Source organism: Chiloscyllium punctatum, chromosome 3, assembly GCF_047496795.1.
Source record: "Chiloscyllium punctatum isolate Juve2018m chromosome 3, sChiPun1.3, whole genome shotgun sequence".
NCBI lineage: Eukaryota > Metazoa > Chordata > Chondrichthyes > Orectolobiformes > Hemiscylliidae > Chiloscyllium > Chiloscyllium punctatum.
This window is the reverse complement of record NC_092741.1, coordinates 108,144,447-108,170,122: the sequence shown is the minus strand read 5'-3', so window position 1 is coordinate 108,170,122 and position 25,676 is coordinate 108,144,447. Positions and strand designations below refer to the sequence as shown.

Sequence of the window (25,676 nt, the reverse complement as noted above, 5' to 3'; positions counted from 1 at the left end):
GACGAAGTTAAAGGACTCCATACCCACAGCCAGTAGAATGAATGTAATATATAAAATACCCTGCAAGGACTGCAACAAACATTACCTTGGACAAACCAGCAGGAAACTAACCACCAGGATACATGCACGTGAACTAGCCACCAAAAGACATGACTAACTTTCACTAGTGTCCATACACACAGTCAAAGATGGACACCAGTTCGACTGGGGCAATGCATCCAGCCTGGGACAGGCCAAACAAAGACATGCGCGGAAACTCCTAGAGGCCTGGCATTTAAACCCAAACTCCATTAACAAACATATAGATTTGGACCCATTAACAAACATATAGATTTACCAACCTCCCAGAAACAGAATTGGAAACATTATCACTCACCACAACAAACCGAGACACAGAAATAGCAAGTGGGACAGAACACCAGTGCTTCACCGGAGGCTCAGTGATGGTGTTACCTAGCATGGTGACAAAACATCTGAGAACAAACCAACCACCCAGTGAGCGAACATCCAACCTGATCCACAACCCGAGCTACAAACCTTTTCCAAAATCTCAAGAATCTGGTGGCAATACATTCTTCACCCCATTGTGCATTCTGCCTATATTTTCCCTGGTGATAAAGCTTATTTTATGTCCAAAGTCTCATAGAATAAAGAATGGCAGTGATCTCACATTGGACAGGCAGTCCCAAAGGTTGATGAATTGATGCCAAATTTTATCATAACTTCAGTAGAAAGTGTAAGGGAATGCAGATTTCTGGAATTCTCACCAATCTTGTGTAATGGTTACAGCAGATTGTTCATTCATTTATTCTCCACCACTGCAAAAATGCAATCCAATGATCTTAAACATCAGTGTAGCAAACTGTGAAACTGAGCATAAAAACACAAGTACTGCCAGTGAGAAGGAAGAACCTATTCTAAAATCTAATTGTGATCTGTTGTCAAACTCCAAACAATTTAGCCTCTACACTGTAGTAAGGGTGTGCTACGCTGTTGGAGTGTGTTTTTCAGAGGAGATGCTCTATCAAAGTTTTGTCTGCTCTCTCATGGTACTAGCTCGAAGGTTTCAAAGACAGTATTATCCCTTAACCAAAATCACTGAATCCAATTATCAGTCATTAACCATTGCTGTGTGTGGGAGCTGCTGTGTGCTGGCTGCTGCAACCCCATCCTTACAATAAATCTTACACTGCAAAAGTACCTCACAGCTGTAAAATATTCTTAGAATGTGCAAAGTGCTCCAGAATTGTCATTTTTTCTAATGGACTTTGTCATATCTCAAAAGCAAATAACACTCATTTAATTGTAGCATCCTATTCTAGCATAACTCAGAAACAGTTTCAGAGATTTCAGAGGAATATGCAGCTAGAGGACATCACAGTGATAGCGAGAAGACAGGCCATTTGATAGATTTGGAAAACAATGATGAGAATTTTAAAACTGAGGCTTTTCTAGGCTGAGGGTTGATGATGGTCAGTGAACATGGAGATTATAGATGAATGGGTCTTGAAGTGAGTTACGAAATGGCAAGTGCATGAACGCAAGGTTATGGCAAACCTGTTTATTACAAATCCCTGTGGAAATTGTACAAAATGACACTTTCACCACACTCTCCAAGATCAAGCCTGTTTGCAATTATTTATTTCAAAGTTAATGGCCACTAACTATCTCAAAGCTCATTCAGCACATTTTAAAAATAGTTGACATTGTAAAAGATCAGTATCCACCATTTTCTGACTAGTGAAAGCATTTCCTATTTGCCTCTTCCATCCAAACAGCACACAATTTTGAACACCTATATCAAATCCCCCATTAATTTTGTCTATTTTAATAAGAATGACCCTAGCTTCTATCCTCGATCAAGAAAAACAAAACCCTTCAAACACAGAAACATTGCTGATAGAATAATCATCTCCAATAGAGATAAAGATTATTTTTTGTACAATGATCACAGCAGTGGGATTGTGCTCAAAATGAGGAATTAATTTTCCATTTTTTGTTTGTTTTCCGAGTAATTCAATGAATTGATAAAGGTGATATTCAATCGGTGAGTACTGACGATAGAATGAGTCAATTTGCTGTCAGATTTTAATCAGCCTGTTTACAAAGGGGCAGATTTAAGGAACACAGATGATTATTAAGCCAGGACACTTCATCTATTGAATCCTTTGAACTGTGTTTGCTAGCACAGCTCTCTCACATTGTCAGACCCATCAATTCAGAATCCAATGCTCGAAACAAATCGACTTTCTAGAAATCAGTCGTGCTGAACAAACAAAAAATTAGCATTTATATAGAGCCTTTAACATAGCAAATAATCCCAAGGTGTGTTACACCTTATACACCAAGGTGCATGAGGGGTTGCCTTAAGAGGTTACCAAAAGCTTGGTTCAAGACAAAGACTTTAAATAGGATCTTAAACGAGGATAGGAAGGTGAAATATTTTTGGGTAGGGAATTTTAGAGAATAGGAATGAGGAATCAGGAGATATGACCACCAGTGATAAAATGCAGGGAAACAACAGGTCTTGATGGGAGAAGAACGAAGATCTGGGAAAGCTAGAGGGAGAAATGAATAGATATCAATCCTGGCATTTTTGCAGGCCGATCATGTCAGAGGAGACAGGATTTCATGAAAATAACTCATTACTTGAATAAGAGAGAGATCAATTGCATTGGAAATCCTTTTTTTCCCATTTCCTTGAAGCAAATGATAATTTTGTTTTTATGCTGAGTGCATTACACCTTTGAAAACAGCCAACTTTAGGAGTAGTCAACACAGAAAAATCTAGATTGGAGAACAATGCTCCCAATCTCTGATGTTCTGAATTTCCTGAACATTAAAGTTAACCATCATTTGATGTACGCTAACAACAGATAATTAATTGGCAAAAGCATGGGAAAACGATTTCTTAGATTAAGGGCCTTAACACCAAGAACAGCAAAAGGGACAGGACAGGCCTTTGTTTGTGGGTGCAGAGGTTCACTGTGCTTTTCTCAATTGAACTCACATATTGATGAAAACCATAATAATCCCAGAGTCCCTGGGCCACTAGCCAACACTCAACCTTATCCCTACTTGACCTGAATTCTCCTGCAAAGAAAGTAAAACTAGTACAACTTATGAATGCCATATACCCATCTGATTCATCTTGTATACTTCAAAATGGAGCTACAGGACCACCTGTACATTCACTTCCAAATGTTACAATATCCTTTTTTATGGGCTTTAAGTTAAATATAGATTTAAGTATGATATTTTAGGCATTAAATTGCAAATGAAGAGTTCATAAAACTTGACTCCATTTTTATAAACAGAAACCTGCTCAATCTGTTGCTAACAAAGTTTTATTCTTCTCCAGCATTTTCTGGTTCTAGGTTTGCACATAATTGTATTAAAACGATCCATAATTAGTTCAACAGAGATTCCAAATGTTGATCATTTATGAGAATCATAAAACATACATTTGTATCTTGACTGTACAATTATTTCAACCCTTGATACGATTTGCAGAGCGATACTGGCTGGCCCATCCATGACTACATTTCATCAATAGTTCAGGCAGCTTCTCCAAAGAGGATGTTTGCAGAAACCCACTCAAATGCTGGGGACTATAGTGACAAAGTGTAATATCATTGAACTAATAATCCAGCAACCAAGACTAATGCTCACTGGATGCAAGTTCAATGTATCAGAGATGGTCACAAAAACTCATCTGGTTCACTAAAGTCCTTCACAGAGGGACATCTGCCATCCTTACCTGGTCTACCCTGTATGATGCACGGTAATACTGTTGACTCTTAACTGCAACTTTTCAAGGGCAGTCGGGGAGTGGCAATGGATGTTGGCCTTGCCACTATTGCCCACTTCCTATGAATAGATAAAGAAAATGTGTTTTGTGGAGCCATTGGTTTTCTTTCTTGTCATATGAGTTATTTATTAAGCAAAAGCAAATCCTCAATGTCATGCAATAACTTTTTTCATTTGATGGGTTTATGGGAATTAGTTTCCTATTCAAGCTGCAAAGGGATGCTCCTCAGTAATGAGCAGCATTGTCTTATGGAGTCTGTACCAAGGTCCCAGTGACTGGCTGTGTAGGAACCTAGCCTTGCACTGAATTTGTTCCGCAAGGACCACAGTCACAGTGGTAGTTCCTTGGTTTTTATTTCTTTTTTTTTCCATTCCAAGCTCCTTGACAGATAAGGTTTGTTACAAGGAACTTGTTAACAACTTCCCATGTTCCTTATTCCTTGTTCCAAAAGATGTCCACTGGGGTATCTTGCTCAGGAAGGTTCCTCCATGTGAGGCATTGAGATGATGGCTGGCAGGGATGAGTTGAACAGATTGCAATAGAGTGGGTAAGTGAGAGGCAGCATGGGTGGTTTCAACCAGCTTGTGGGTTTTTGTCAGTCAATAGATGCATGTGATGTTTGTGAGGACAGGATGCCAGGGGAAGGATAATTTGTTGGGAAAGTTCCTTTTATAAAGCCCACATGATTATAATCATATTGATGTTAACAGAATGAGAATCATCGAATGATACAGCATAGCCCATTTTTCTTGAGCTACCTCTTTGAAGGAACTACCAAATTATTTCCATTTCCCTGCTCTTCCCTCAAGGTCTTGCAATATTTTGTTTCTTTCTCTGACATTTATCCACTTCCCTTCTGCAAGTTATTATTGAATATACTTCCGCCTTCTTTTGCACATTGCATTTTCGATCTACCTCTCTATAAAAAGTGTCCCCAAATGTCCCACTCTTGTGCCAGTCACTATAAATATATATTCTTTTCTCAATAGCGTTCCTGCTCAGTAGAAACTTGTTCTTCTTGTTTAATCCAAAACATATCACATGCATAACCATTCTAGTCCATTAAATCTCCCTTAAACTTCAAAGCTCTAAGAAAAAGGAGCTATAACATTTTCAGAGGAGCCTCGATTATCCAAATTTCAGACAAGATCGCAAGGACCCGACATTTGGCTAAACTATGCTATCTAGCATTCGATTATCCGGCATTCGATAAAACGAGTGAAATACCCACCACCCATGTCCTTCAAATAATCAAGGTTTTTCTGTAGTCTGATTTCTCTCCACAGATGCTGCCAGAACTTCCTGAGATTTTCCAGCAATTTCTGTTTTCAGTTCTGATTTCCAACATCTGCAAATCTTTTTTTATTATTTTCTAAGGAAAACAATGCCAGTCTCTACATGTAACTGCAGTGGTTAATCCTGAGAAACGCATTCTGGTAATTCTTCTCTGCTGCCCCTCCAAGGTCTTCACAGTCTTCCTAAAATGTGGCTCCAGAACTGGTGTGACATTCAAAGACCTAATCAGCAATTTATAATGCATTGATGTGCTCGTGCCGGTGTTAGACTGGGGTGGGCAAGGTCAAAAGTCACACAACATCAGTGTGTAGTCCAACAGATTTACTTGAAATCACAAGCTTTCATAGTACTGCTCCTTCTTCAGGTGAACTAAAGAAAAGCCCACAGGGGTAGAACTTCTTGGCAACAAGACTAAAAGACTATGCAAATGGTGTGAGTGGAGTGTCGGTAGGCTGAATAATAAGTCTCTGCTGATCAAAAATGTTAGATTGTGTCAGTAAAGTGGGAGAAAGGAGGACTGCAGATGCTGGAGATCAGAATCAAAAAGTGTGGCACTTGTAAAGCACAACAGGTCATGCAGCATCAGAGGAGCAGGAGAGTCAATGTTCAGGTATAGTGTTGGTGAACTGTCAACAGCTGAACAACAAGTGACGGGATGATCTATAATTCAATTTATTGAGGCAGGAAACAACACCTCCTCCACGATAATCTTCAATCTCCCACAAGACCACATACTCAGCCCCCTACTTAGTTCTTTAGACGCACACAAATGCATGGCCATATTCCGCACCAACTTCGTTTACAAGTTTGCTAATGACACCATTATTGTAGGTCAGATCTCAAACAACGATGAGATATTGTACAGGAAGGAGGTAGGATGCTCAATGGCATGGTGTAAAGACAACAATCCCTCCATTAATATCAGCAAAACAAAGGAGAGTGGAGGGCATGTCCCTTTCTGGTCGACAGCATCATGTTCCTGGGAGTGACGATCATCAACAATCTATCCTGGTCCACCCACGTTGACACTACAGTCAAGAAAGCACAGCAATGCCTCTACTTCCTCAGGACACTAAAGAACTTTAGCATATCCATAAAGACTCTTACAAACTTTTACGGAAAGCACCATAGAAAGCATCCCATCAATCATCACAGCATAGTATGACATCTGCTCTTCCCAAGACCGAAAAAAATTACAGAGAGTTGTGATCACAGTTCATCCACCAACTCCCGTTCATTGACTTCATTTATATTTTCCACTCTATCAAAGAAAGCAACCAACATAATCAAAAACCCCTCCCACCTGGTTATACTGTCTTCGATCCTCTTCCGTCGGGCAGAAAAATACAAGTTTATATTCATGTACAAACAGATTCAAGAACAGTTTCTTTCCTGCTGTTAGCAGCCTTTCAAATGGGCCTCTTTAGTTAGTGTTGATGACTCTCTGCACCTTCCCAGTAGCTGTAATATCGTATTCTGTACTCAGTTCTGTTACCTAATGCATTGTCTAGAACAATCAGCCTGTAAAGCATGTAAAACAATACTTTTCATTGTACCTCAATACATATATAAGTCAAATAATCAACCACTTTGTAGTGAATCTGTAGTCACAAGCCGGCTCAGATCAGGTAATGGTGACAGATGTCTTTACCTAACTGAATATTGGTTAAGCCAGATGGGCTTTTACAACAGTTGATATTGGCTCATTATTTTGTTCCAGTTTCTGTTTAATTGAATTCAACTTTCATCATCTGCCCTGGTGGGGTTGGAACCCGTAACTCCAGAACATTAATCTAGGGTTCGGATTACTATGCTGGTGACTTTACCAGTGTACCACCCACTCTCTCATGTGCCACCAATTCAGCAGTTTTAAAGAGTGAGGGGCACAGTACAAAATTGGGTCGACAAGTGGCTGTCTTGACATTTAAACATGACGATGTGTCATCTACATATTCAAAAAATAAGCTCAACATCCATGGCAAACAGGGCCAGCAAGCACCACAGGAACTAACAGATTAATCGTGGCAGAGAGAGAACAGCAGCTGGACACAGCAGAGGAAGTTTATGTAGTGATTGTAATGAAATTCGGCAGGTGGATCTTGTGGAATATGATTTCCTGATTGGGGCTATTAATCTTGTCCAATCAGGAAGTCCTGGCTGACAGTTAAAAACAGGAGTGTGAGCCCAGGTGTCCTTGGAGAAGGAGCACGCGGTGTCCACCAACACCCTGGAGTTGTGACTGGCCACTCGAGTGTTTCCTTCCAAAAGAAAAAAAAAGAAAAAAAATATAAACAGGGGATTCACATTAAAACACAATATTGTGCACATACATTGCAAACAGTTAATAAAATGAAATTAGAGTTCATTCCAGTGAGAAACACAACTTAAAACAGCATATGCTTCTTTATCACTTGTGAAGTAGAAAAAAAGAGAAAAAAAAACAGGAGTGTGAGCCCAGGTGTCCTTGGAGAAGGAGCACTCGGTGTCCACCAACACCCTGGAGTTGTTCAGGGAGAGGTGGGTGCCGCAGGGAGTGGAGTGCAAAAGAAAAAAAAGGAAAATAAAAGAAAAAAAGAAAAAAAACAGGAGTGTCCCCTCTTCCGCGGTTACATTAGAGCCCGGGTGTCCTTGGAGAAGGAGCTCGCGGTGTCCAACACCCTGGGTTGTTCAGGGAGAGGTGGGCGCCGCAGGGAGTGGAATGCATTCTTTCCCAATCCAATTCTATTTTGATTTAATCCCTGCCCTCCCCTTCACTGTTTGATCACACAGTATTACCCTTTGATGTGAAGGGCACTGCTTGTCACAGGCCGCTCGGGTGTTTCCTTTCTTCCTGGTGGTGGAAATTGAATAAAAATTCGTACACCTTGTGTCTTTCACTGTGTCTCACTAAAAAAAAGAACGGGACTATCAGACATCTTGTTCACTCTGAGAGCTGACTCTGAGGGAGTTGGATCAGTGTCAAGAAAAAAAACATGAGTGTCAGACATCCTGACACTCTGGGAGTTAACTCTGGTGAGGTTGTATCAGAGTCAAGACTGCCCATGTGTAAATAAAGAGTGACTTGGTGATAGGGTGCTGGCCTCTGTGGAGCTATTTCAATGGTAATGAGAATGAGGTTCAAGAACAGCTTCTTCCTTGCTGTTAATAGACTTCTCAACTTTCAAATCTACTGTTGATCTTGCTTTTTCTGCACCTTCTCTGCAGCCATAACTTTGTATTCCTCACTGTTCAATTACCCTATGATCTTTCTATGTTATGATCTGCCTGTACTGCATGTAAGACAAAACTTTTCACTGCATCTAGGGACACGTGACAATAATAAATCAAATTAAATTAAAAGAAGGTTTGGTGGTCAGATTAGGAAGTTTCATCAATACCTTTACGGATGCAAATTTGAAATAATAATGGACCACAAATGCCTGCTAGGTTTATTTAAAGAGGATAAGGTAGTTCCCCCTACAGATTCAAGCCAAATTCAGCAGTGGATACTAATACTAAATGCATAAAGTTACAAGTTGGAACACTGTTCGAGAGGCCAAGTAATGAATACGCATGCATCAAGCCATCTCCCACTGGCAGATACACCACTGCAATTGTTCAAAATGGTTTTCAAATTTCTCGACACATTTCCCGTCACAGCTGACAGAACTAGGGTCTGGATGCAGAAAGATCTGGTCTTAGCAAAACTGAAACAACTGATGATGATGGAAGATACCAAAGGGCCATCACAATCAGAATCAAAACCTTTGTGGACCCAGACAGACCAGACCACATTGGAAGACAGAGCATTATTATGGGGAGCAACAGTGATTAGCCGGAGCAAAGGTCACTGCCAGATCCTGGCTGAACTCCACCAAGGTCATTCTGGAGTTTCCAAAATGAAGATGTTGGCAAGAAATTATGTTGATGGTCAGGCCTGGATTAAGACATAACCACGTTGATGGGCCAATATCCAGAGTGGCAATAACGACAAATATTACTGCCAGCAGCTTCCCCACATTCATGGGAATTGTTGGGTAAACCCTGAACTCGGTTACACATCTGCACGAATATGCAGGTGCTTTCAGGAGCCCAATGTTCTTAGTCATTATGGATGCCCACTCACATGATTGGATATACATAGGGTTCATTCAACAAACACACAGACAATAATAAAAAAAAACTACATGCATGTTTTACAGTACACAGACTCCTGGAAGTATTGGTCACAGATAACGGTCATCATTTACCAGCTGGAAATTTGAGTATTTCCTAAAGAGAAATGGCATTCAACATATGGAGCTGTTCTTATTATCTAATGGCCTGGCAGAAACAGCAGTCCAAATTTGAAAGACAGGCTTAAAGAAACAGCCTATAGCTTAACTATCCTGGTTCTGATTTGATTAGATTAGATTACTTACAGTGTGGAAACAGGCCCTTCGGCCCAACAAGTCCACACCGCCCCGCCGAAGCGCAACCCACCCATACCCCTACATCTACCCCTTACCTAACACTACGGGCAATTTAGCATGGCCAATTCACCTGACCCTGCACATCTTTGGACTGTGGGAGGAAACCGGAGCACCCGGAGGAAACCCACGCAGACACGGGGAGAATGTGCAAACTCCACACAGTCAGTCGCCTGAGGCGGGAATTGAACCCGGGTCTCTGGCGCTGTGAGGCAGCAGTGCTAACCACTGTGCCACCGTGCACACCATTCAACTATAGGGATAGCTCCAGCAAAGTTGTTGATGGGGAGAAGACTCTGCACCAGGTTAAATCTGATTTTCCTGAACTGGTGAGGTGGGGGGGGGGTGAAACCCCATCAGAAATGCCAATGTCAGTCACATGACTCCCCTAAGCAAGACAGATAATTTATTTCAGGGGATGAAGTCTGATTTAGGAACTACAGGATTGGCCTTCCATGGGTAAAAGACATGATCGACATGAGGTCATGTCCCGTGACATAAAAAGTTTGGGTAAGTTCAATGTCCTGAACGAGCATCTGGACCATATGAAAGCTTGAAACTTCCAAACAGTGCAGGTCCAAAATGTGCCAGGCCCTTCAGTACAGAGGGAGAGATTGGTGGAACCCATAGGGTCTCCTTCTCAAGTCAAGCATTGAAGAGGTCTCAGAATCTGAAATGGATGTGGTGAATGTCACTGCTTTAACAACTTTGCCACCTGAAAAAGAAAATGAATTTTTTCTAAGATGTTCTGGGCATTATATGAGGAGAGATTGGGCCTATACTCGTTGAAGTTTAGAAGAATGAAAGGAGATCTCATTGAAACATAAACTTTTGACAGGACTAGACATCTTAGATGCATGTTCCCTTTGGATGGAAGGGACTAGAACAATGGGTCATGGTCTCAGGATGTGGAGTAGGCCTTTCAGAACTCAGAGGGTGGTGAACACCTGAAATTCTCTACAGTTTAGGAGGTGAAGTCTTTAAATATATTTAAGGAAGAAATAGATTTGAGGTTAAAATGTCAAAGGACATGGGGAGAGATTGGGAATATGATGCTGAGACAGAGGATCAGCCGTGATCATGTTGAATAGTGGAGCAGGTTTGATGGACTGAGTGGCCTACTCTTGCTCCTAGATTCTCCACAATTTACCGAGTTTATCCCAAGGCTGTGGGCTCAAGTGTTCATTCATGCATGGGTCCTACTGGACGATTAACTCCAGGCTATTGGAACAGTAGACTGGTCATTTCACAGTCAAACTGCTCATAGCTTTGAATGTTCTTTGTAGCCGAGCCATTTTAAGAATCCCCTGCAAATACATGTAAAATTGTACAATCCTCTGGTTGGGTCAGGTAACAGACGCCCTGTTTCGAGGGCGTCACAGTGATCAAGGTTTGACATGGATGCAGCTAATCCATTCCAGAGAATTAGTGACCTCACCTCAATATGTAATTCTCAAGTTCTGGGTTCCCTAAACTACACCCAAGAGGGAAGCAAGGCTCCGGTTAACCAGCAGCTGTATTTATTCATTATAACGGTGTCTACTCATTCAGTAAATGACCAGTTGAAGAGGATACTGTACATGAAACACTTCATTTTATCTTCCAGCACCCTCAGTGGATGACTCCTGTATCATCAGGGATATGACCACTGCCTGCCCCTGCCCCCCAAAAACCAGGCTGCTGACATCACTGCATAACCATAATTGCCCATGAGAAATTCATTAAAGTGCCTTGACTACATTGAAAGGGACTGGCCTTAAGCAGCAAGGTTCTCTCCCTGAGCTTGATAGTGTGCCAAATCCTACACAACCTGACAATTCAAAGAACTTGGTTGTTAGGGCTGCCTGAGGAGGGATTATTTCCCTTAGGGGAATGAGAAGAAGGAACACCCAGCCCAGTAAGGACATTCAGATATGCCTTAATCAACTTGTGCTTTTTATTCTCCATTGTTAGTGACATTATACAGCCTTTATACAGCCTGTATCAGTAACCATGGAAACTATAAATCAGCCTCGTCACTGTTACCATGCCTTTTAGAAGAAATTCTCTCAAATTGATATAATGTGTCATATCACTCAGATCCTCTGGAATATCACAATTTCTAAATCTCTGCTTGGTGGCTGACAAAATATTACTATGTGATGAAAGGAAGGAGCCATGTGTTGTGTAACTAAATGAAGAAGGTATAATTGAAACATTAATGAGCTTGTTTAGGTCAATTATGTTATTAACACAAATGCAATGAGTGCAGCATTAATCTCTACTTGTTGATGAAGTTTCAAATCATACTCCCAAACATACAAATATTTCACTGCCCATATTTCTCCACAACTCCTCTGTGGCAGGAGGTGTAAGTGTAACTTTGAACAGCCAAGTCTAGGGTTAATGGGATTAAATTGGAGTGGACTCCACATGGATCTGTGAACATTGACTGGGCTCGCTGGCAGGTGTCAGCCTTAGATTCCCATTTGAACCTGCCCACCGACAACCATCTCCAGCTCCAACTGGACAGAGATCACTCAGTAACCAGTGGATCCATGATTACTGCGTAACAAATAACAACAACTTTTTTTAAGATTAGATTACTTACAGTGTGAAAACAGGCCCTTCAGCCCAACAAGTCCACACCGACCCGCCGAAGCGCAATCCACCCAGACCCATTCCCCTACATTTACCCCATCACCTAACACTACAGGCAATTTAGCATGGCCCATTCACCTAACCTGCACATTTTTGGACTGTGAGAGGAAACCGGAGCACCTGGAGGAAACCCACACAGACACGGGGAGAATGTGCAAACTCCACACAGTCAGTCACCTGAGGTGGGAATTGAACCCGGGTCTCTGGCACTGTGCCACCGTGCCGCCCACAAGATGAAACATCCTGAAATGTACTGCCAGACTAGATTAGATTCCCTAGTGTGTTGAAACAGGCCATTTGGCCCAACAAGTTCACACCGACCCTCCAAACAGTAACCCACCCAGACCCATTTCCCTCTAACTAACGTTGAGCCACCGTGCTGCCTAAAGCATTGTGGAAAATGAACTTGCATTCAAGCAGCGCTATGAACATAATAAAATGTCCCAAGGTGTTTTACAGGGGATTATCCGCTAAGTATTGATATCCCATGTACAAAAGGAGATGATAGAGTGGATGATTCAAAGCTCAGAGACAGAATTACCACTGGTGGTATGCTGGTAATGTCACTGGCAAGCCAGGGTGCTATATTTATGTTCCGGAGTCCTGGGTTTGAATCACATAATGGTAATTGGAGAAATATGAGTTTTTTTTAAAAAGATCTGAGATTAAAAAGATGGTTTAATGGCAAATACTCCCAATTGTTTAAAAACCTATCTGGTTACTAATGTCCTATAGAGGAGGAAATCTGATGTCCTTGCCTGATCTGGCCATGATTGAAGAATCAGACCCATAGCAATGTGTTTGATTTTTCACTATTCTTTGACAATTAAGCAATTAATGCTGTAAAACCTTGAACCAGGCAAGACAGGGGAAACACAAGAAGGATGTTACCAATGCCTGGGAAATCCAGAACCAGGGATCATAGTTTAATGATAGGAGATAAGCCACATCAGACTGAGATAAGGAGAAATCTCTTCACCAAGGGAGTGGTGAGCCTGTGGAGTTGTCTACCACTGAAAGCAGATGAGGCTTAAGCATTCAATGTCTTCAACAAGTAGTTAGATATAGTTCTCAGGGATAAAGGAATCAAAAGGAATGGGGAGACAAAGGGAACAGAGTACTGAGTTGGAAGATCAGCAATAATTATATTGGATGGGAGAGGAGGCTTGAGGGCCAATGGCCTATTCCTGTTTGCTATAGGATTTCTATTTTCCATCTTCGGATGCAATAAATGCTGGCTTCAGCAGTGATGCCCACATCCCATGTTAAAATAAAAAAAAGAGAAGGAATCATCTTACAGAAAGAAGGAAGTCAAGAGGTGGAGAGATTTAAGTTGGAAATTGCAGAGTCTGAGGGGCCCATGCAGTAGATAGCAGTGCTGCCATCAGTTGGCTGATTATAATCAGGGATGTTGAGGATGTCAGATTTAGAGGAGCACAGAGTGTATCAAGAGTTCTGGGCAGGAGGAGAGTACAAAGGTTGGGAATGGAAAAGGTCACAAAGGGGTTTGGAATTAAGGATGAACTTCTGAAAAAGACAAAAAGACCATAGATATGCAACAAACACAGGGACTACTTGAGAAACTGGAAAGATTCAGAACTGAAGAAGAATCATAACAGACTCAAAATGTTAACTGTTTTCTCTCCAAAGATGCTGCCAGACCTTCTCAGTTTCTCCAGTACTTTTTGCTTGTTTGAGAATTTAAAAACTCTTCTTTAATGTGTATGAATAGGTCACTTATTCAAAAGGACTGAAGCCAGCTATAACCATGGCTAATAGGTTGCTTTCATTTACTATTGTCGCTCACATAGAAGGATTTGACATAATGGCAAGTAAGTATCAATGTTTCTCATGGAGTGCTAGCCCTGTAAGGATTACCACAAAACATAAGGTCAGGAATTAGAATCAGACAGCAGTTAAAGCACAAAGAAGACAGGCATTCTATTTATTGTGTCCAAAAGTGGCTTCTGCAAATGATATCCTTCTCATCTCACCACTTCCGCCTTTTCCCTGGACTCCTGCAAATCTATTCTCTTCAGACAATTAACTATTTCTCTTTTTGATAGCCACAATTGAATTTGTCCCGATCACACTTTCAGGCAGTGGACTCCATGTTCTGACCGCTCACAGTGTGGAACATGTTTTTCTTCATGTTGCAGTTGCTTCTTTCACTAACTGCCCTGTATTGTTATGTTAATGTTCTCAATCTTTTCCCCAATGGCAATCTCTCCCTCTACTCTGTCTCTGATCCTTTTCAGCACTTCTATCAAATCTCATCTTGATCTTCTCCAAGGAGACAATCCCAACTTCACCTCTAACTGGAATTGGAGGAAGAAGGATAAGTTATGGGACATAAAGAATACTTAACAAAATATTTAAAGTCACCAATGTACTGACAGGACAAATTGGAAGCACATTGATTGTAAATGCCTCTCTTCTTAAAAGAAATTCTCCCTGTATCTTTGCAGTGGATGGCCAATGGAAGGAGTGGAGTCCTTGGACAGATTGCTCAGTGACATGCTCCAATGGGACACAGCAGCGAACCAGACAGTGTACTGCTGCAGCTCATGGTGGTTCCGAATGCAGAGGACATTGGGCTGAAAGCAGAGAATGTTTCAACACAGACTGCACAGGTGTGTGTTTGTTAAGACTGTTCTGAGCACCATTCTTTTTATTGGGAGTGGGGGAAGGAGGGGGCTTAGATGTGGGTGGAGAAGGTTGTTTTACTTCTGAAAAGCAAAGTGGAGCAAAGGAGAGCTTCAGTGTAAGTTTACAATGCACATTTACAGATTGAAAATGCATATATTTTGTCTTAGGAACATGACCTGCACTCAGTTGAACAAACCTCCAGCATCAGTCTGACAACTTGTAATAGCATAGTTGACCAGCAGAGGGAGAATTATTCTAATGGCACATTCTCAAATAGTGGAACAAGAGGCTGACACCTCACTGAGACACAATCAGAAGACCTAGTATTTATTGCCACTTTTATCATTTCCTTACATGCAGCTCACAGGAAGCCATCGAAATCTTCAAGAACTAAGGGTTTGGGTGTAAACTCCTTGCAATAATCTCTCATATACACAACACTGTCAATCCCAATAGTACAGTAGGCTAGTTCAATAAACTGAACATTTTTAGCATGAACCTTGAGATCATTGGAAATAACAACTTAAAATCCTCAAACAAATCCATGGTGTGGAGAAGCTGCTGAGATAATGCATTAGTTGAAAATGATGCAACCTCCACCTGGAATTGGGCACTAATGTCTCCATTGCAGTGACACAGGGGTACATCTTTCTCCTCTGCTGTAAGATTGGAGCACAGCTGACAATGTTGCTTGGAAGCAGGGAAAGGTATCTATCTGGACTGTTGGGAGGGAGATATCATTCATCCAGATGGCTGGAGGAAAAGGCACATTCAGTCAAGACTGCTGGAAAAGTGGGGGCTAACAGGTAATCCTGCCAAGACATGAACAAATTTATTTAGACTATTCGGAGACTGGGAAGTGCTGCATGAACCTGTGGAAAATAGGCACATCTTTCTAGACCGCTGGCAGAGAGCAGGGAACGTTTTCCACCATTGGAGAACTGCAAGCATAACTTTCTCAGTTGCCAATAATCCTTAGATTGGAAAAGGTAGCTGAACTGAAATGTTAACAATGTTCCGTAATCAGATGGTATCGCCTCCATCTCCAGCTCCTGCTGTGCATCACACTGATGTTAAAACATACCCTTTGTAAACAGTTTAAAACATACCCTTTGTAAACAGTTTATATATAATTAACTGACTAAATTGGTTTTGTTTGACACTATACACAATATTTCTCTTCAGCTTTGCCTATTTAATCTTTGATGTGGAGGTGCCAGTGTTGGACTTAGGTGGACAAGGTCAGAAGTCACACAACACCAGGTTATTGTCCAACAGGTTTATTGAAAATCACAGGCATTCAGAGAGCTGCCCCTTCATCAGGTGAAGTCACCTGATGAAGGGGCAGTACTTCAAAAACTTGTGATTTCAAATAAACCTGTTGGACTATAACCTAGTATCGTGTGACTTCTGACCTTATTTAATCTTGTCAATTTAACTTTGATCAGTTTCACTTCTGATCTAGACAATTCCTTTCAGCATAGGTTGAGTACCAAGGACCTGTTGTCTAACATTACTCAATAATTCATGTTACTGGAAGTAACTATTTTGCCATATGTAATTAGTCCTGATCCCATGTTTTTTGCCCTCAACACCATAGTTAAGCAATACTTTAACTCATCATTCAAACCCACTACTCCTACTACCACTGGGGCAGCACAGTGGCACAGTGGCTAGCACTGCTGCCTCACAGTGCCAGGGACCCGGGTTCGATTCCAGCCTCGGGCGACTGTCTGTGTGGAGTTTGCACATTCTCCCCGTGTCTGCGTGGGTTTCTTCTGGGTGCTCTGGTTTCCTCCACAACCCAAAGATGTGCAGGTTAGGTGAATTGGCCATGCTAAATTGCCCATAGAGTTCGGTGCTTTAGTCAGGGGTAAATATTGGGATTGGGTGTGGGTGGGTTACTCTTCAGAGGGTCGGTGTGGACTAGTTGGGCCGAAGGGCCTGTTTCCATACTATATGGAATCTAGTCATGTAAAGCAATACTTCAACACATCATTCAAACCCACTACTACTAAGCAGAAAAATAACAAAATGTGACAATTGAAGTGATTTCATTTCAAATGACAGGAAAGACAAATACTGATCTCATCTATAACTCTTCAAACCTAGTGAATGCTAGGTAGAAGCCTAGTTATTATGTTGTGAGAACCATGGCCCCCAGATCCTCTCACAGTTGCTTGTTTCAATTGCTGAATTGGACATCCATTCAGGGGGTTTGTGATACAATGGGTAGCTTCCCTGCCTCTGAACCAGAAACTCACTATAATGACAACCTATTGCAGTAGGTTCATAGTTTTACTGCTATCTTCATCCTCAGCTGTAGCAATTTTGCAATCATCCTTTGGTACTCATAAATCACAATCCTTGATAGATATTAATGGAGTATCTTATAAAGATGCTGGATAATTGTCAACAAAAACAAAAATAACTGGAGAAATTCAGCAGGTCAGAGGAAGAGTCACTGGATCCAAAATTTTGACTCTGCTTTCTCTCTACAGACGCTGCCGGACTTGCAAAGTTTCTTCAGCTATTTCTGTTTTTGTTTCAGACTTCCAGCACCTGCAGCTATTGATATTTTGTTTACTGGGTATGTTCATCTTGACAGTATTCTCATCACAATCATTCATCAGCCAGGTCTTACCTCCTTACTTCTAACACAGCTGCATTTTTATTTTGCATTTTGGTATTGAAGAGAATGGGAAATGGAATCCATGGGGCTTCTGGAGTGGATGTTCAAAGTCATGTGATGGCGGTTGGCAGAGGAGAGTCCGAGTGTGTCAGGGGCTGGCAATCACTGGGAAGCCTTGCGAAGGTCTTGGGGAAGAGATACAGAAGTGCAGTGAACAGAGGTGTCCAGGTAAGACTGTTGGTTCTTACTATTCTTTGTAAAGTAACCCAGCACCATGATATTAGAGGCTACAACCTTGCTTAGGTTTAGTTTGGTAACCCTTTTGCATTTAAATCATAAGATTATCGGTTCAAATCCCAATCCAGAATCTTGAGCCCAAAATGAGCAGAGAAAGAGTGCAGCCCTGTTAAAAGTGTTGTCTCGTGTGGAGGTTGGGTATAAATCATAGAATCCCTACAATATATAAGCAGGCCATTCAGCCCATCGAGCCCACACCAAACCTCCAAAGAGCATTCCACCCAGGACCAACCTCCTACTCTATCCCTGTAACCCTATATTTCCTATGGCCAATCCACATAGTCTGCACGTCCCTGGACAAGATGGGGCAATTAGGCATTGCTAATCCATCTAACCTGCGCATCTTTGAACTGTGGGAGGAATCTGGAGCATCTAAAGAAAACTCATGCAGATACAGGGAGAACATGCAAACTCCACAGACAGTCACCCAAGGCTGGAATCAAACCATGTCCCTGACACTGTGAGGGGCAATGCTAACCACCGAGCCACCACAACACCCTAAGGTCAACAAAATGTGGGGTGTTCCATCCTCAGGCATTTGTAAAGGATCCCACTATTCAAAGATGAATTGGGGAGATTTCCTTGGTCACTCAGCTTGACCAGTATTGCAAACACATCTACAGATTACCATCTTATTCCTTCATAGTTGTTTGAAAGAAGAATTACTGTTACATTGAGTAGAGATTCTATATTGCTAACCTATATTGCCCCTCTTTCAGACATCTCAGAATCACACACAATCTCAGCACACATCCAGACTGTGGACATTTGTCAATTCAGCCTCTTCCCTCTATGTTAATTAAACCTTATTTTCTCCTTCATGTCTTCATGTGGTTTCCCCTCAAATACATCTGTCCTATTTCACTCAACTAATCCACAGTCAAACCTAATTGTGGGCTTGAAGACAACTGAAGGAATTTATAATGTCAAAGACATTATAATGTCTGGTGTAGGGAGACCAAACATTGGAGGAGGAAACTTCAAAGTAGAGCCAGATCAAATTAGGAGAGATGTCAGGAATTACATGTGCAAACTGAGTGTTAATGGAAAGTTGGAACTCCACACTCCGACCCATACCACAAAATCGAAAATTGGCACTGGGATGATTTCAAAATTTCAAAACTGAGCTTGATGAATTTTTGTCACTGCCAAAAATATTTAGGATTAGGGACCCAAGCTGATTACATGGAATTGAAATAAAGATCAGCCATAATATAATTGAATGGAGAACAGATTTGATGGACTGAATGGCCTCCTCCTGCTCCTATTGTGACAAGTTCTGTGGTCTGTTGACTTGATGTTTTGTGCCCAAAGCAGCTCTGAAAAGCAGCATTTACTTATAAACTGCAACCAAGTCGCTGTGTTAAACATGATCAGACTGAAATCTTAAAATTTAGTTTGTTCAAATTTATCCTGTGTTAAGACCATAAGACATAGAAGCAGAAGTAGACCATTCAGCCTATTGAGTTCACTTCACCATTTCACGAGATCACGACTGATTTATTAATCCTCAACTCCACTTTCCTGCCTTGTCTCATAACCTTTGATTCTCTTACTGATTAAAGATCTATTGCAGCTGCAGTGTCTGCTAATCTGAGAGTCTTAAGTGGTTATAAATGATGTGTCCACCATCACTGCCTTACCCGACCATTTGCAATTGATGCAGAGCAAAGGTCTTTTTCCTTTTATTGACTAAGTGTATTTCGAACTTGTCTGAAAGCACTCCAGATATGTTGATTACTGATGTCTGATCACTGTTTTAACCTCTCAGTGCCTGTGCCAAGGCTGGTTGCCACAACTTGATTATTGAATCCTTCCCTGCAGTCAGTGACCAAATAACAACAGAGTTACTGAACAAAGTTAATGAATGGGCAGTGGTAGAGCTTCCCAGGTTGGGAACACCACTGTACTGAGCTAAAGCTGCTGTTGCAAGTCAGGGTGCAGAGGAAGCTGTAATGGTGAGGCATAGACAAGTGATGTTACCCAGAGTGTTGAATCTTCCCCTGGGCTGATCTGTGAAGCTCTGCGAATGCCTCTTACGCTGATCACAATGTCAGACACTTGGGCTCAGCACCTGCTATCTGCACTGATTCTTGTTATAATTTTTAAACTCGACTGCAGCTTAGTGATTAACTATCCCACTATCATTTCACACAAGTCCCCCCCAACACACTCAAAGCCACCCCTCAGTTCAACAGCACCCCTGACATGACTGCATCCCCAGCTGCACCATCCATTCCCTGACCCAAACACTTATCTCATCATCATCAAACATCAAACATCACCAACCTCCCTGCTCCCCAAACCCAAACACTCCATCCCGAAACCAAACCAACCCATATGCCCACCCTAAACTTGAGCTTTGAAGAATGAGAGGTAGTCCGATTAAAGTGTATAAAACATTTACAGGGCTCAGCAGTCTGGATGTAGATATGATCCCTTGGCTGGATGTGTTGGAAGGGTATGAAGGGACTTTAGAACAATGGGACCCAGTGTCAGAATAAGGAAGAATTTCTTCGCTCAGAGTGTGGTGAACCTTTGAAATTACCCAAAGGACTGTGGTGGCTCAGTAATTCAACACGTTCAAGAGAGAAATCCATAATATACAAACATACAAATTAGGAGTAGGCCAGTCAGTCCTTTGAGCCTGCTCCATCCTTCAATAACATCTGATTACTCCAGACTCCTGCCAATCCCAATAACCTTTCATCTCTTGCTTACCCATCTCTTCCTTAAAAATATTCAGGGTTTCTGATTCCCTGCCTTTTCAGGAAGAGTTACAAAGAGTCTTCACCCTTTGAGAATAAAGCAGTTTGGCTCATCTGTCTCAAATGGACAAGCCCTTATTTTTAAACAGTGACTCTTTGAAACAGTTTCTCCCACAAAAGATAACACCATCTCTACACCTACCAGGCCAAAAACCCCTCAAGATTATGTATGTTTCAATCAAGTTGCCACTTACTCTTCCAAACTCTGACAGGTGCAAGCCTAGCCTGTTCAACCTTTCCTCAAAGACAATCCACCAAATCCAGGTTCGAATCTAGTATACATTTTCTGAACTGCATTAAGTGTTTTTACATTCTTTAAATCAGGAAACCAGTACTGTACACATTAGTTTAGGTGTGCTCTCACCACACTCTGTTTAACTGAAGTATAACTTCCCTACTTTTGTATTCATTTCCCCACATTGATCGCATCAAATGAGAATGAAATAGCATGGGAAAATGGTGTTGAGAAAAATGACAAGCCATGATATCGTTGAATAACAGAACAGTTTTAAATGTGCTAAATGCCTACTTCTGCTTCCTTGTTTCTCTATTTCAATGTCCCAACTATCCCCTCACCCCTGTCCCATTCCAATCATTCACCCCACACTCACTCATGAATTCAATTAATCAATCTGCCATCCAACCACTGACTTGGCCATCCCTTCACTTACTTGTAATCTGTTGAAAATTATATCGTATATATTGTCCACTAGAGACTATCATTCACACACAAACCAGCAGATGGAGTCTGGTAGGAAGATAAAATTAATAAAAGGATCTAAATTTATCAGCTCCTGCAATTCTAATTCTCGCTGACTGAATACATAACTGTTTTTGTCCCAGGAAAATCATATCCTTTTCTCATCCACATACTCATTTACTTATAAACCCATTGAAAGTCTTCTGATCTTGAAAAACGTACACAAAAATGACAACAAATGTCACAAAAAGGAGTATTCCCCTTTACTGGATTTATTTTCTCTGGATCACAGCATAGAGGTGAGGATCAACCAGCTGAAACTTAATATAGAGGTAAAAACAATGACTGCAGATGCTGGAAAGCAAATACTGGATTAGTGGCAAAAGCCTGAAACGTCGATTTCGCTGCTCGTTGGATGCTGCCTGAACTACTGTGCTCTTCCAGCACCACTAATCCAGTGAAACTTAATATAGCCTTTTGTGAAGGCTGTGAATTGTCCACACAGTGGAGCAGGGGGAAAGCAGTAGAGCAGGCAAGATTTCAGTCCCCAGCACCCACTTATCTTTCGCTCTCTGTGCAGTTGACAGAAAGTCAGCATCCATTTCATGCCCATCCCCTCCCTCCCTTTCCAATAACAGCTATAGTAAACAGCAGTTGAGGCAAGGGGTGGGGGGGGTAAAGGCAAGGTGGCATACCCAAAACGGTCAGGAGTCAGCAACCAGCACCACCCCAACTACACTCTGGCTGTGCTACTTGGCCTGCCCATTACGAACCTCACCCCCTCCACCACCTGCATGGCTGCAGCCTGGTACCACCTCTTCCCCCTTCTTTCCATTCACCTGGAAAACATTGCAGCTCAGGGCCTACTTCACAGGCTATCACTTCAGATGGCCTCTTTCAATAAGTGGCTGAGCTGGTCTCCAAATTTAATAATTTCCTGCTGCTGCGCAATGTCAGTGCATAACTTAGAGGTGGTACTGGAGGACAAAAGAACACATTCTGTAAAAGAAACTAAGATACAAGCATATTCCAATAGGGTCACAATTATCTGTCGTGAAGACCTTTGTAGCTTTGAGTACATTTCCTGACATATCCTTTTCCTTTATACACATTCCCCCTGCCCACATTCATGCACTGCAGCCCTATGCTTCGCACCTGTTCAAGCAGAGAAGGTTAAAAGCAGAGGCATTCAAACTTGTGAGAGCATAAATAAGTGGCAATAAAATAAAAGCAGAAAATTAATGGAGAAACTCAGCAGGACTGGCAGCATCTGCAAAGGTAGAATGGGTTCCCAATGAAAGCAATAACTCTGTTTCTCTCTCTACTCAGATGCTGCCAGACTTGTTGGCTTTCTCCAGCACCCACTGAGCTTTTAGTTTAGTAGCATATCATTGTCAACATTGTCAGTAACCAAATGTCAATAACAGATGTGAGGCCAAGGATCCAGCAGAAGACAAGGATTTAGAAATTACACAGTGAGTTGTTGTGATCTGGAATGCATTGCCTGAAAGGGGTATTGAAAGAGGATTCAATAACAACTTCTCAAGAAGAAACTGGATAAAGACTCGAAGGGAAAAAATTTCCTGGAGTGATAGGAAAGGAACGTATTTGACCTTAAGCAATTAGGGACGGGTGATATATGTTAGTGTAGCTCATATCTCATGAACAGATTTTAAAAAATACAGAGTGGAACTTTGCAAAGAGTGGGCACAAACATGATGGGCTGAATGTGAGTACTAACTCATATCTGATTCTGTAAATTGTGTCAGGATACAGATGAATTGCAGGTGATGGTTTGTCCTTTGTTTCAGCACCCTATGAGATATGCCCTGAGGACTATCTGATGGCCATGGTATGGAGGAGAACTGCAGCCGGTGACTTTGTGTTCAATAGGTGCCCTCTGAATGCGACAGGTAATGTCAATGCACACCATCATGTTTTGTTACCAGGTCTTGCAAGAAAACAAAATTTTTCAAATATCCAACCTTCTTGCTTCTTGAGGAGGAAATAATTTTGTTTCGCTTCCTTTGAAAAATAAGATAAATATTTCATATATCTATGTAGCAAATGTGTTAATTTGGACACGTTATTTGTCAAATTATTTATACTGGATGAATGAGGATCAATTGATTTAATGTGTCACTTACATTTAACAGGCTATTGACTATGTTTTCCTCCCTCTGCATTACTCTGCCAATGCTGTCATTCATTTCTGCTTTTCTCTGTGGCTTGCAGGCACCACTAGCAGACGCTGCTCCCTCGATCGTAATGGGATTGCCTACTGGGAGCCACCCAGCTTTGCAAGATGCATATCAAACGAGTACAGATACTTACAGCATTCAGTAGGTGCACAGTCAGCTGCAGTGCTTCTTACTCACTGAGACTAGCAATAAAACAAATCTGTCTTTCTCTGTATTTATGCTAGTGATCGACATACATGAAAAATACTTAAAATCGCCCTCGTTTATTAAACAATGACAGGTCAACACTTGTGAAACAGCATAACAGTTTTCATAGAAAGTGCAGTGATCAATTTATTTTCTGATGCGTTGTTCAATCATAGCAGTGACAATCATTCAAGAAGCTAGATAGCAAATAGGTTATTTAAATTTAGCAACAAATAAATGCAGGAACAACAAGGGTTAACTCCTGAAGTTTATGGTTAAATGGACTATGTTTGTATTCAACTGAATATTAAAGACAGCATTGAAATGGGGCTGTTGTAGAACAGTGGTAGTGTCCCTAACTCTGGAACAGGAGACCAGGGTTTAAATCCCACCTGCTCGAGAAGTGTGTAGTAATATCTCTGAACAGTTTGATTAGAAAATACAAACAATTATATTACTGAGGTATTAAAGATGATTAAAAGATTCAGTGGGCACATAGACTGTCTGCTGGGAGAGTCCAGGGCAAGAGAAGAATCTGTAAAATTCAGGCTAGGTTCTTCAAGGTGATGTCTGGAATATTCTCCCTGTCAAAGGTTTGCCAAAGCTAAAGTCAATTGAACATTTCAAAAATTGAAATTTGAGCTTTTTGTTGAGCAAACGTACAAGGAGTTCAAGGCAAAATATATTGTCCCACATTTGAACATTGCTGGAGGAGGTGAGGCTTAAATCCAAGCTTCCTAGACCAGAGGCAGGGAAAATACCACTACTTGGTCAAGAGCACTCTGATATATTTTCAAACCATCTTGTTCAGAGATGTTATTACTCACCTCGGAGCAGGTGGGACTTGAATCTAGACCTCATGGCTCAGAAATAGCGGCACGAGCATGCACCGCAAGAACCTCAAAGTTTCAAGGCAGCTTGATACAGTAAAGGTGTGAATGAAGTGAATGGTGAATTTGGCATGAGAGATTGAATGGTATCTCCTGAATTTGTTTTACATATTCTCTGTGTTTTCAACTCATTCACAGCTGGATACCATTTCACGTGACCTCTGGGAGTAGTTCCCAATTGTTGCTTTAATTGTCGGACAACATCTAGAAACTGAACTAGCTTGTTATCTGATTCAAAGTTTTCAGCTTGACTGATGAAGCTGCTGTTTATAACATACTTGGGTAGAAACCTCCTGTTGGAAGTGCTTCAGCTGGATAAACTTGCTGTTTAAAATGGGCCAGGCCAAGGGATTTGTTAAATTAAAACCAAACAAAAAATGCTCAAGGTAACATTTGGGGAAACGAAACATTTAAAAGTTAACATTTAAATCATGACTTTCCATCAGGAGCTGGAATGTTAATTCTTTCTCTCAATTCACAGATACTGCCTGACTGTTTCAAGTGTTTCACATTTCAGAAGCTGCAGTATTTTTTGTTATGTTTGGAGGGACATGTTATTTGGGGCAAATGAGGGACTTTCTGTTTGTATCAGGTAGATGGACTGTTTTTAAGTGAGGGAGATTTTCCTGTATTTCGGGCTAGGGTAGCTGAATGCTTGGCTGCTAATGTAACTTGATGATATGTAAGAGGCCATAATTCGAAACCCATGATGAAGTTGAATTAAACACTGGAGCATGGCAATAGAAATAGGCCATTCGGCCCCTTTCATGTCAATCAATTAGATTCTGGCTGTTTGTGAGTTTAACTCCATTTGAAGTTACCTTGGTTAAGGCTCAAGTGTAAAGTTTGGTGTAATGTTTTATTTAAACTGAGCTGCTGCATGATCACAGACTGAGAATTTCAGGTGCATTTAAGCACAGTCACTTTGAATAATTCCTTCAATATATTTACATTTACTGTTCCTGATAGGTTAGTGACCTTTTGAAACAGGAAAAGCTAACATTTTATGTGGGGGGAGCTGAGTAAGCTTATTCAGTGGCTGTTAAGGGTGAGAGTGTGGGTGTCATGTGCATGCACTGGAGGTTTAGGGAACAGGCAGACAATGACATTAGTGTCTAATACTGACTTGACATCAGAACTGCCATTTTAAACCCTGCT

At 41.3% G+C, this 25,676-nt stretch overlaps 1 protein-coding gene across 18 annotated transcripts in view; it reads left to right on the top strand.

Moving 5' to 3' along the window:
• adgrb3 (adhesion G protein-coupled receptor B3) overlaps window positions 1-25,676 on the top strand; it is an 838,641-nt gene that overhangs the window by 386,105 nt on the left and 426,860 nt on the right. For all 18 annotated transcript variants that reach the window (XM_072558131.1, XM_072558228.1, XM_072558211.1 and 15 more), the window contains 4 exons: window positions 14,664-14,828; window positions 17,540-17,704; window positions 23,053-23,154; window positions 23,477-23,583. In XM_072558131.1, the coding sequence (XP_072414232.1) occupies window positions 14,664-14,828; window positions 17,540-17,704; window positions 23,053-23,154; window positions 23,477-23,583 (539 nt within the window). The remainder of the gene's footprint in view (window positions 1-14,663; window positions 14,829-17,539; window positions 17,705-23,052; window positions 23,155-23,476; window positions 23,584-25,676) is intronic.